Source organism: Amia ocellicauda, chromosome 17 (genome assembly GCF_036373705.1).
Source record: "Amia ocellicauda isolate fAmiCal2 chromosome 17, fAmiCal2.hap1, whole genome shotgun sequence".
Taxonomy (NCBI): domain Eukaryota; kingdom Metazoa; phylum Chordata; class Actinopteri; order Amiiformes; family Amiidae; genus Amia; species Amia ocellicauda.
In genome coordinates this window covers 21618103-21631783 of record NC_089866.1, presented here as the reverse complement: position 1 = coordinate 21631783, position 13681 = coordinate 21618103, and the positions used below count along the sequence as shown (strand labels likewise).

Here is a 13681-nt window from a genome sequence, read left to right as displayed (position 1 = left end):
CCTAGGAATCCCTCTTTAAAACTTAATTGGCAAAAGCGTTACCCCAAATGTACTTGTTTTCATCAACCCAAACTGCAAGGTAGGGTTAATGTGCTGTGTTTTTCTATCTGTGTAAGTGAGCTACAGAGGAAGTGAAAGTCTGAGAACAATTGCATTAAGTGTGTACTCTTCATGTGGTGTCAATCAATTGAGGAAGCCCACTGAAATATGGCTGAAGCAGTGCATGCATGCTATGAAATCTTTATCTCCAATTTGATACTAAGTGGAGGTACACAAGAGCATTGGGTATGAGACAGGTGAAGGAGAGGGAGAGGTCACTGAGCACATATTTGTGGAAGCATTGTGGAACGGCTATGGGAATACATGCATATTTAAAGCCATATTTCCCTTCCAATGCCCCTGTTTGTTGTGACTGCCACTGAAGCCACTTTTTCATCTCCTCGTCCTCCATGTATTTATTTTAAATTTGCTTTTTCTAGTTTGTACCGGAGCAAACCCATCAGAAAAGCATATCAGTATGTGCACAAGTACCACAGCTAGGATTTTCAAAGACAGTAATGCATTACAGTAATTTATTTTATAACAATTTAATAGAGTATAAGGTGATTGTATTTTCCTTAGTAAAGCATGTTGTGCCATAGACAATCATTCTTCCAAAGGAGGAAGAAGCATTTCATACAATTTCATACAATGGGAGCATGATGGAAATGTTCAAGAGGGTGTATCTCTTTTGAAATATCTGAAAGTGGAATTGAAAACCCGGGTGTGCTTTAATACAGCCTTTGTAAATACAGAACAATATAAAAACTTCAAACTTTTAGTTAGTTAAGAACACAGAAGTGAAATATTGTGGGGAAATGAAAACAGTTTTATATTATACTTCATCCATTGCTACTTATTACAGTATGTAGATTAAGTCTATGGAGCTAGGAAAGGCAGGAGCTGAAGTTCCTCTGATATGGCCTATGGGTTTGAAATAAAGTGCCTATGAAATAAGTAGAGCGCAGTCCTCCCTTGCTTTCTCTCTGGGTCAATCCATAGTCCATCAGAGGAAGAGTTTGAAATGTTTTCTCATTCATTATGCATCCAGCTCTCTGTAGCTGTTGCCCCTTACAATCGCAGCTCTTTACCTATCTGCATTTTGATTTAGGCGGAGGGCAGGTTACATCAGAGGGGTCTTTTCTTCATTATGAAAAATGTGCTTCATCGTAGCTTGGGGGGGCACAGGTCGTGTAAGCCTGGAGGAGGTTTATTCTACAAGGCACACTTCAATGCGAGGAAGCTGACAGAAATTAGAGAGCGGACACTAATGAGACGTTAGTATTTCTGGGAACTTAGAATCCAATACTCCTTTCGCTTTGCTCAGCTGTGTTATATGCTAATGGAAGCTCAGATATTACGATGCCAAAAAATAGTAGGCATTTTTGTTTTCTTTTCTGGTGAATTAATGAAGGCTGAACGAATGTGAAAATGTACTCTCCACGTCACATGACTGCAGTTATTCAAGATTACCACACTAGATTGGGGTCAGGTAGAGGTCATTTACACTCCAAATTATTCCCAAATGACACTGGTGTCTTTATTAGTATGGTGGCTATTACAATGCTTAATAATACAAAAGGCTAATCTTGCCAATTGCCAGATATAATGTAAGCGGTGACGCTGGGGAAAAAACACGATATGGGAAAGCAGCTGTCAGTCTATCACTTGCTGACTGACGGGTGCTATTTTTTTGTATTTTTCTTTTTCTTTGTAAATTGACAGTCTGAAGTACATAAGGTTACCGCATATTTAAATAGAAAGCTAACACAGCACTCACACTCACAGCCACCTCCTGAGGACTAGCAAACAAACACAAAGGAAGGAATAAAATGCCAGGCTTATTGGAAATGTATTTCCATTTAAAAAGAAACAAACAAACAAGTAATATATATATATATATATATATATATATATATATATAGTAAATTTAAATCAAATATAACTTTTGTTCCAGCACACAAATAACATGTTATCAATGTGCAATGGATAAGGTTTTTATGTATTGATCTTCGAGAGGTATATAACAACAAAGACAGTTTATGTGCATTTTCTCATAAGCAGGGGCCAGTTATGACCATGTTGTTGTTCTGACTATCACGATTTATTTGTTTGCCCAAGTATCTTGGATACAGCAGATACTGTTTGCTCAATATATATTGAGTATATAATGAGATTTTTTTTTTTTTTTTTTAATGTTTAAACATTTACTAATTTAAGGGAAATGGAACACCCGTAGTGCGTATATATAGATATACATAGATGTGTGTATGTGTATATAGAGCGCATTAAAAACTAAGGTAGGCATTGTAGTTACTTCGCAGACCTGTCTTATGAATTGCAGTCTGGAGCCAAATGTGCTGAGATCTACAGTAAAGCAGAAATACAGCATAAGACAAAGATTGTTCATGGGAATTGACTTTGAGTTTTTGCAAGACACGTTGTGTCCTTGTATCTCTTGCTATTTGCCCTTGCTCAAGTGTTCATGCATTTGGAACATACTAACACACTGTTTGGCACTCATGTATTAAATATTTCAGGTTCTTTCAGAGGCTATATCATGCTTCATGATGATTCTTAGTATAAAAGTGTGATCTTCATTGTGCTCTGTAAGATATTAGTCTTCTGAGCTTTACAACAAAAGCAAATTGTTCTGAAGTCAATAATTTCAAAATGAAGTTGTAACGTGATTAATGAGAATATGTTTGATTTCCTTCATTTGTAGTTAAAGAGTAATCCAATTATTTAAACCCAACACTTAAAATATAGTGTGAGTGAATGAAGATGGTTTTGGTAACTATAAATAACTATAACATGGGTGAAAGAGGTTTAAACAGAGATTTGTCACCAGTTTGGTTTAGGGTTAAAAATATTTCTCTACTCTTAAGAACATAAGAAAGTTTACAAATGAGAGGAGGCCATTCGACCCATCGTGATCCAAGGATCCTATCCAGTCTGTTTTTGAATGTTCCCAAATTGTTGCTTCAGCCACATCGCTGGGGAGTTTGTTCAGATTGTGACGCCTCTCTGTGTGAAGAAGTGTCTCCTGTTTTCCGTTTTGAATGCCTTGAAGCCCAATTTCCATTTGTGTCCCCGGGTCCGTGTGTCCCTGCTGATCTGGAAAAGCTCCTCTGGTTTGACGTGGTCGATGAACTTCATGATTTTGAAGACTTGAATCAAGTCCCCACGAAGTCTCCTCTGTTCCAGGGTGAAAAGGTTCAGTTCCTCAGTCTCTCAGTAGGACATTCCCTTCAGACCTGGAATAAGTCTGGTTGCTCGCCTCTGAACTGACTCTAGAACAGTGATCTTATTTGCAGAAAGTAAAAAGAAAGGCACATCTTTGGCATTTTCTAAACTGTGAAAATAAATATCTAATATGCATATGTTGAACAGGATGACAGCAGTTAAATACTCTACTGGTATAAACATAAATAACTGACCAGGCTCATGAATTTTAATCTTAGCAGCCATGTCACACTAAAATAATTCACCAGAGAGTTTCTTGTGGCTGCACAAAATAATGATTTAAATTTTCACCTGACTGTCTAAATTAATCTCAAGCTTCATCTTACCTATCTTACTTATAACATCACATTTTGTGCACTGGTAAGAGCAGCAATGCTGATCCCCTGTTAAAATGCATTTGTTTATTATTGCAGCACTGTGGAAAGACTTTTAAAGCTGTCTAACAGGCTTTCAGAACATTTATTAAGATTCTCCTTTCCTTTGTCCTCCTATCAATATTCAGCTTTTATCCCCCCCATTGTAGTCTCTATGTTTAGTATTGGCATTTCTTATGTCTAGTGTTCCTGTAAAGTCTTTCTAGTGATCATCAATTCTCAGGCAGACATGGCATTGAATTCCAAATGGAACAAAACAGGCATGCCACACATTGCAAAGTCTAGTACCGTAGCACAAGGCATTTGGTCACATATTTCCACCTTGTTACCTAGAGTCATTTTTAAAAGACAATTGTTATGCTTAAACCTGAAGTGGATCTTACTGCTTTACAATGGGAGCACTGTAATAGACAGTCCAATGAGCTCTGATTTGATGCACAGACCTGTGTATATCTTAGAGCAAATAAATGAACAATACGTGATTATGGAGACATACAGTTCAGTATTAGTCCATGGGCCAGAACAGATATCAATATTTAAAGCAGGGTTATTTGTCTGGAGTGCTTATTCACAAGTAATTGTAACATTTTATTTTTGCTGCTATTTTCTCTTTGGCAAGGTACATGTCCGGTTAAATATAATTTGCATTGCATTATGCATTTGTTTCTACTTGATGTGCTGGTGTATGATTCCAGTATAATAGCTCATGTCTGAGAAAAAAAAGAAAAAAAAACTGGACAAGACGCAGAAGGGATGTTTCAAAGTCTGAAAGAAAGAATGGGCACCTCTTAAATTGGAGCATTAACTGCAGGCAAGGTCTGGCCTATCAGTGTCAATCGGTCCGATGTATTATGACAACACAGGACAGGTAAAGAAGGGGTTCATTAACATGTACCAGTATTTCCAGATGATCAGTTTAATCTTCATTAGACCCGTTTTAATTACATATTCTGGTGCGTACTTGCAAAGGTCAAGTTCAGAATGGGTATAATGATCAGCATAAAAGATGTCAGACAGTATAAATTAGGAGAGCAGGAAAAGAGCGTTCATTTTAATGTGCCATTGTAACTCAGCGAACTTCTTTCTGACAAAGCCCCGTGCATACAAATGCCTGGCATCAAGGCCTGGTTGGCACCTCAGCCGTACAAAGCAGCAATAGTAATGCTCTTAACAATATGTGTGAAGAGAAAAAAAATACTTTTTATGTGATTAAGTCAGTAAGAAGTATATCTTAGTGTCAGTCCAACTAGTTTAGGATTGTATTAACTCCTGCAAAAACACAGGTCAAAACAAGTATACACGATGTTTCTACTCTAGAGCTATAAGGAGCAGGGTTCTGAATGGAATAATGTAAGGGTTTATAGAACACTTATTATGGTAATTTCTGAACATATCTAAATACCATTTGTGTGTAGACAGCCTTTTGCCTTTTGTGACCAGCAAGTCTGTAGACATCTTTCATCCAGACATTTGGGACATTAGATAACTGTCTTTTGGATTAATGTCAAACAGCTCTTCTAAAAATAGAAGCTTGATTCAATCCAGTGAAATTGGCCCACCTTACACAGAGGCTGATCAGATTTCTTTATAAGCCTGTAACTGGCCACTTTGTAATTAGGCTTACCTGAACTGTAATTAAAGTATTGCAAAAATAAATAGGATTTGCTAAAGCCATTCATGCAACGAATTAGATGAGCATTCTCACAGAGTAGGGTGCAAATAAATTGATCCCCTTCTTGTAAATAAAAATAAAAAATAAGCCACAATCTCAATCAATGATATTACTACAGCAAACAGCAATTACTGACCTAATGAGTTTTTTTTCCCCATAAACATCACTGAACATGCAAGTCAACCTCTTTAGAGTTGTTTCTCCTAGAAAAATGTCTCTACCTTAACATAACAAACAGAACAAGTGGGCGACTTTGATATATGAGATACTGCTTCTGCACACCTACACCAATGTTTGATTTACTGGAGCTTCAAATAATGTTTTGCTGAATTGCCAGTTACAAAAAGGTGAGGCCACCTTCTAATGATGGTGTGTATTTTGTGTCAGGGAGTATGTGTATATACCAGTGCTTGAAAGGGGAAAGTGTCTGGTTATCGAATATAAAGTCAATGCTGCTCTGGACCACTGAACAGCCCAGGTTCCAAGTCTACCAACAAATTGAGCATTACCCATTTAATCAAGCACTGGAGCGTGAGATCTAACGGGCAGACTGGCAGACTCCCAAGGTCACAAGCCAACCCAAACCAGCGCTACACAACACACACACATGACTAAAACTGATTAGAATCATGGGCATTGCCTTTAATCTGAAATTCTGGAGTACCTCCTCAATAATGCGACTTGTGCTATAGTGGCTTGGAAAATGACAGTGGAAGTAGTTGCAACCAGCGGAAATATTGGACCCTATTCCACAGATTACTGTTTAGCAAGTGACTTAAACTGTATTTTACTTTAATATTTTCTCATTTAACCCTAATATTGACCTTCTGAGCAGCCCACATCAGTAAACTGTTGTGCTGCCAGCTATTTAGAGCAGAACGGCCTGATTCACGCGCCTAGTTTATCAGCATCTTGAATTCTGACAAATACAAACGACCCCCGTACCCTGTAGACGGCCTGTTACCTGTCATTTCCAGTCTGTGGCCTCGGTTCTGCTGACGTCAGCCCGCGCTCTGGCGCTCAAGATGTCATGTTCTGCAAAATAAATAAATATGTAAATAAACAGACATTCACGTGCAGCACTTTAATCCCATCAATCCCGCCAGTCAGCAACTGGCTGCCTGCTGTGCACAGGCCATTAATAACAGTCGAGTGGGACACAAATTAGAGGCATGTGTAAATATTACAGCTCATAGCCTGCTGGGTTTACATCAACCCACAGCTGGAAAAATAACTGCCTCCTGTTCATCACATCTTTTAATAAAATTGCCATCCTCCTTCCCCCCAAATTCAGTATAATTGTATTTAACAAGTGCCAAAATGTTTGCAACAAATGGAACTGAATCTCCAAACAGTGATGTTCCCCCCTTTTCACCTACACAATATGACAGCACTAAAGGATTTATAGAAGCCTGTGTTGCCTGAAATTTAATTACGATTATGATTATGATTATTTAATTATGTAGTTAACTGCTGCTTTTTATCCAGGATGACTCACATCCAAAAGTTCAATTACATCACAGACTTACTGGAAAATTAAAAACTGTTACATCGTGAAAAGGTTACAGTACACGCTTCACAGCCCTTTTGAAAGTTTACTACTGTAAGCGGCTTTCCTGTGGTTTCTCATGGTGGTAGCAGGCATATACTTCACTTTGCAATGGCTTTCCATAGTTTCCTATGTCTCTCATGATTTAACGTCACTGTCTTACACGGGAGTTTAGTCTTATCCAGGTATATTACAGTAATTTTTTATAAGGATAAAAATAGAGCATAATGTGATTTATCATTGACAATGTAGCAATAGACAATATATAATTCTGTAACTACAGTGGATTAGTTGAAGGCTTAGAATACAATATGATGGAAAAGGCATTAAGTAGGGCCTCCAAGAATTATTATTGCAATATCATTGATGCCCCTTTGTATCTTTAATACATTTCTCAGGTCTATGAGAATATTACTTGTATATATCTGAATCAAAATCACACTTGAGATGACATTAGCATCTAAACCAGTATGCATCTTGTATAAATTCTGCAGTACTATCCCATTAAATTACACTGGAATATTAAAGCTACTTTTATAACATAACATTATGTATCTGACATTAAACTCTCTTACATGTGAACCAACTCTAAAGCCACAGAGTTGCACACCTTCATTGCTTGGGAATCATTGTCAGTGCAGGTTTTTGATCCAGTCAGTACCTAGTAATGTATTGCAAAACCTACACTGGTATAGAGTAAATATATAATACGGTCTTTTCCTAGATTTGAAAATAAATGAATACATGAGAAACATGTATATGCAGTGTGAATCGGTTAAAATAAATCATTAATAGCTGTTTAGATATATTCCTAAGGCTGGTATTGGTCCCCCTAGAATGGAGTATGGAAACATTCAGATTCTAGCTTTAAAAAAAGTTTCCAACTTTATTCACTGTCTTACCTTCAGGGAAATTGCTTGCCAAAGTATTTGCTAAAAAAGAAAATTAAATAAAGACTTCATCGGGACAGCTCTAAATCTAATTTTACACAATGTCCTTTTATATTCCCACCCTTGTGTTCAAGAAGTTAAGTTTAAAAATAAACACTGGAGCTGACCTTGTTTATTCTTTTAAATATTTTAAATGCGGCAGTCAAGTCTCTTTTCATCCATCACCTGTTGAGGCTAAAAAGATTGAACAATCTCAATTCTATCATAACTTGCCCTTCACTGGACCTTCCTTAAAACATCTGCACCTTTTTGATGAGGTGTTCGCTGTAACTGAATACACTATTCAAACTACGGTCAATGCAGGGTGACTCTCACAGATACATTACTGATTATTCTGTTCACTTGGGCAATCATTTCTTCACTTTCCTGGATATTGTTAGAGGTAATAATGAAAAATATGATAGTATAGCAACTCAAATGTAATGCTAAATTCAAACCCATATTTTATTGTTATCCTAATAATAATAATAATAATAATAATAATAATAATAATAATAATAATAATTCAAAACAGTCTGACACTAACTCTGGTATCATTTCTGTCCTACAAAATGCCACAAAAATATAGTATAAGTCAAAAACTAATGCAGATATCACCCAAACTGTTTACTATTTTCACAATTCTCAATTATGAGCATTGACAGTTGACATGAAACTTAATCCAGTGTGCATTCTTTCCCTTAATGTAAGTGTATGGCTGGACTTGGTTTAAAATAAAACGCATATACAAAAATATACATATATGCATCCTATTTGGAAAATTTATTTTGAAGGCTAAATTGTTATGGATTTATTAATTGCATATTTGGGTATTTAAATTCGTTTTACTATTTTTAAAATGTAAACCCGAATACAATACTAAATGCACTTTAAAAAAATATTTCGAAAAGCTCTTATTTTCCTTTCAACATTTTCTACAGCGACGATGTTCACAAGCCTACTCAACACAGGCAGCTTTCAACAGTTCTGTGCAGATCTGCGCTGCTCCACCTATGGGATCGGTGGAATTCTGCAAATCTGCGCAGAACTGCGGAAATCTGCGCTACAAGAACGCGAACGCGGTCTCGAAGTAGTTTCGTAACATCCTAGTTAACAGCAGGGCAGACAGACGAGCTTGTCATTTATCAATGCACTTTCAATACGGATCAAATATATTTCTTATACAGACTGAAAAGAGATTACCACTTGAAATTAAAAACATGAACCGTAAACAAACTGATCAAATTCACGTTGAAAATATAATTATATAAATGAGACCGTAATAACGAAAAATACAACTATTCGAGTAGGCGAATCTGTGCTTTAGGGAGGATTGCTGTGTTTACCTAGTCCGCCATATTGGTTGTGTGAGCTTTATGCTATCGGGTGCTGTTTGATATGCTGTCTGTGCAACTCTATCTCTTCTCTTTTCGAGAATAACAAACTTTCTGAGGGTGCTGAGAGTTGCACTGCTGACTGACTAGTGTCGCCGCTGGAGATGTACCGCCGCGGAGCGAGTAAGAAGGAGCACAAGGCCTCGAAGGAGGAGAGCGACAGCAGTAAATATGCCGAGCTGCTGGTGTTCGGCTATGCCTGCAAGGTGTTCCGGGACGATGAGAGGGCTCACTTCCACGAACAGGGCACACATCTTATCCCATGGATGGGGGACAAGAACATCATGATTGATAGGTCGGTTTAACACACGCAAAAGGGAAACCATACCTAACCAACTAATGTCTTCCGAAGGGACCGCTTGGATTTTTCTCTCTCTCTCCCTCTCTCTCATTAATTGGAGAAGGCATTGTGTGTAAAGTAGAGCGGGCCAGAAATGCCACTGTCTGGCCTTTGCTTTTAAAGAGCCGAAGATGCGGTGCAATAGTTACACAAGCTACAATGTACCATCATATTAAGATGCAGCGTCCCTGTTCATGGCAGTCATTGTAAGCATGTGGCAATGTCTTGGGGACGCTGGCTAACGTTGGCCAGTTAGTGTGCCGAGCTAGTGCTAGGCAGCGAGAGTGGGCTTTGTTGGCAGTGAAGCCGCTGCACAGTGCTTTCCTCCCTGCAGACACGCCGTCCGTCCTGCATAAGACATAATACTTCTTCGAGATGTGCCCATTGCTGAGAGAAAGGGACTCTGCATCTTGACATGCAATGAATTTGCTCTGGAAATCTCAACATTTGCGGAATAGATGCACAGTTTTCTTGCCATGCAACAGAGACTGCCCCTTGGGTTTCTTTCCCTCATGTTCTTATTTTGAATCCCCATCTCAAGTCATTTTAAAGCACACTGTAACTGTTAATCGTACAGTAATGCTCCCCTGATTTGTTTTTTTGTTTTGTTTATTTTGTAAAAGATGAAAGTAGAGTATGATAACCTACAATACAATTACACCCAGTCAATTTATTTTGCTGTGTTGAAATGTGATCAGAGCAAATTCAACCAAAAACTGTAAATTAAAACTGTAAATTAAGGTGGTTCACTTAGCAAAATTCAGCCCACACAGTGTTCACGTTTAACTATTACATACGTTTCTAAAATCTTATCATAAGTCATTACACCATTTATATCTGGATCTGAAATATTTGATCAATTAAAATACAATGGTTTACTTTTTTTTTTCTTTCTTTTTTTTGGTTTATGTCACTTAAACAAATAGGCACTCAAAAACACACTTAATTAAACCACAATAATGCATCTGTCTATCCAAAAGACATGGGTAGATTTCCTGGACATCAATTAGGGCCTAGCTGTTTTAAAATAAGTGATCAATATTTTTACAAAAGTACAGAAATCTTATATAAATGCTTTAGAAAAAAATCACACCAGTGAAAGTTACTTTTTTTTTTTTTTTTTTTTTGGACACTTTGGTAATTATGTTCTTATCCTGACACCAAATGGCTAAAGCTAATGTTAGTAATTTGTGTAAATGAGGCTGCTCACTTTGTGGCTTAGAGAAGCACAAAAAAGCAGAGTCATATGATCCCTGTCCTAATTTGAAGGCTGTTTGGACTAAGATTCGTAATTGGATCAGTCTACAAATTATACAGACCAACTAGCCTACTTATGGAGTTTCAGTAGTTGCTAGAGATGTTTTATGCCTCCTTAAATGCTCAGTTTGTTTCCTAATATATTCAGATTTGCCATTTACCGAGCAAGAACCATGACCATATTTAAAGCAGATGCCCTGAAAAAGAGAGTTTACACTTTCACAAAAAACAACACAATTGTCTGATCTTTGCTGGTTAAGACTTATAACTGATCAGATGTTGAACACTGTTGGATTTGTTTGATTTTTTACCTAGTGAACCGTCTTAATCTGCACGGTCCTGTACCTGTTTCCAATGTGTATGTGTGTGTCTCTCTATCATAATCCAGACCTTATTTTCTCAGCAAAATGGCTAGGGGTCCAGCCTAGCCCCGATTGCCACTCCAGCGCCTCCTTCTTTCTTTTGCCGAAGAACTCTGGACTGAGAGGTGGAATAGCGGAGCGAACGCAGGAAAATTTCGTCCATTTGGTTCTTACGGATAGGTATTTATGTGCTCGGGCTTGTGTGGATGTACATTTTTTTCAGTTGTAGGAAAGAATAACAGTTGTCTCACGTTAAACAGGAATGGTTGTTTGAACCATGTAAAGGTAAGAAGTGCGATGCTTTTCTCGTGCAGGGATGCTTCATAGGGATACAGAAGGAAACAATGCTCATAGAAATCAGGCCATAGAATACCCGTACAGCAGTAAATCCTAATGTTCACACTTCATAATATGCTTCTGGAGTTCGGAAATTAGGTTTTCTGTCTTGGCGCTTCCACGGGATTGTACCGTATGTACTTGTAATCATCTGAAAATCAATGTATTTAAGTAGTATTTTTGTAACTGTTTTAGAAAACATATTTTTAGGATCTACCTTAGGGTAAGTATGTCTTTTTGAAACCCAGTTGGCTTCCTTCAGTTAACCCTCCCCTTCATATTCCAGGTACGATGGGCGCGGTCATTTGCATGACCTGTCGGAGTACGATGCAGAGTCCTGGAATCGAGACTACAAGCTGTCCGAGGAGGAGGCCAGGATTGAGACTCTGTGTGACGAGGAGAGGTATTTAGCCTTGCATACGGACTTGCTTGAGGAAGAGGCGAGGCAAGGTATGGTACTAAAAACAAGAACTCATGATGTTCTTTAATAATTCCTCATAAAAGCATAACATACTGATGCAGAAAATGATTGCTTGACTTTTTCATTTTGTTTCTTCATTCTTGTCACAACGTTTACTGATGTACTCACTTGTTTGTGATCTGTTAACAGTAGCCATTGGGAATGGAAAAAGGAGTCCTTGAAATCCCAGTGGACATCAGGATTTTGTTGTTAGGCAAAACAGCCCTCCTTGTGCTGTAGCCAGAGAAAAAAGGGAGTGCACTTGTGTAAAATGGTACTATATGATAATGCAGTATTCACAACCTGTTGTTTGAGTATTGTAAGCATCCTAAAATGGTGGTCAGAGGTTTAACACATCTGTCTAGGGCAGCCTGAAGAGGTACAATTCTTGTCTGTCCTCATCCTCTTTCTCAAGTCGTATCAGAAACATGTATATATAGATAAAGGGATAGATTTAGAAACAATTTGTATTCCGATATTCTGATATGTATGTAGTAGAAAATTGTTTTTGTACAAAGGTACATGCTGTTCATATGAAGCCTATATCTAAACCACATTTTCTGTTTTGTATATCAAATACAGTGATTTTCTGATAAAAAAAAATAAAATAAAAAATGGTATAATAGTTGATACATTTTGTCATTCCTGGCATTACGGAGGTACCACCACAGGACCCAGTTTTTTTTTTTTTTTTTTTTTTTTTTTTTTTTATAAATCTTGGTGAGGAATGAAGATTTTAATTGAACATTTGTTTTGAATGTGATACTCATTTATTTATTTTGTGACATGAAACATGAATGGTCCCTGGATGAAGTATCCATTTTGAAGAGTTTTCTTGAACACTTTTATAGCACCAGCCTACATTTCTTTAAATAATAACAGATTTCACCACAAACAAAATCTCTGCAGTAAATTCACTTTAATGTTAGTTCTTAATAAATGCGAGAAATATATGCATAACTTGTTCTTCTGTCTTAAGAATGGTACCTTCAATATTATGCCAGCTCAGACAGGCATTTACAAGCTTGTAGCTTCTGTGCAGCCTTGGAGTGGTGATAGGTGGGGTTCAGTTAAAGTTTAATATCACACCAGCCTGATAGTTTTATAATGTATTGAGGTTAAATTGTGGAGCATCTTATTGACCCAGTTTTACACTCTGGTCCTCTGGAAACATACATATTAATCTTCAATCTTTCACTTGTTTTATAATAAATTACATTTGGCAGTAGTAGAAAAGTATCTGCAAGGTTGTTGTTTTTTTAACCTAATTTCAAGAGAATGTTTGGACAGTTGTCATTTAATTAGACTTTTCTGTGCTTTTCCTCTCAGTTGCAGTGCACAGTTCCTAATATTGCTCTTGCTTTCTGGTTTTAAGAGGAGGAGTACAAGCGTCTGAGTGAGGCCTTGGCTGATGAGGGCACCTATAACGCAGTGGGCTTTCGCTACAGTGCCGATTACTATGATCCCTCACAGCCAACAGAAGAGGAGGAATCGTCTAAAGAAATGGGTCAGTAAGGCTGTCTGTTGGTTTACCCTTCTGCTTTTGACTGAAATTTCCATCCACTTCGTCTCATCTCCAAAGCTGTCTGAGAATGGTTTCCACACAAGATTGGCTCCACTCATCAAACACTTTGCACTCTTGCTTCATTATATATGATCAACCATAAAGGCTGTCGGAGCCAAGCTTGGCTTTTTATGATCCAGTACAGTACGTCCCCTAACA

General features: G+C 37.6%; 1 protein-coding gene across 8 annotated transcripts in view; it reads left to right on the top strand.

The window, feature by feature from the left end:
* Positions 1-9155: 9155 nt before the first annotated feature.
* Positions 9156-13681, top strand: part of sfswap (splicing factor SWAP) — an 81141-nt gene continuing 76615 nt past the window's right edge. For 6 of the 8 annotated variants that reach the window (XM_066690129.1, XM_066690126.1, XM_066690125.1 and 3 more), the window contains exons 1-3: positions 9156-9498; positions 11785-11948; positions 13334-13465. In XM_066690129.1, coding sequence (XP_066546226.1) covers positions 9308-9498; positions 11785-11948; positions 13334-13465 — 487 coding nt within the window. In that variant the 5' untranslated portion in view covers positions 9156-9307. Of the gene's footprint in view, positions 11949-12108; positions 12233-13333; positions 13466-13681 lie in introns of all 8 variants that reach the window. The other 2 variants (XM_066690124.1, XM_066690128.1) reach the window with 2 other exon arrangements.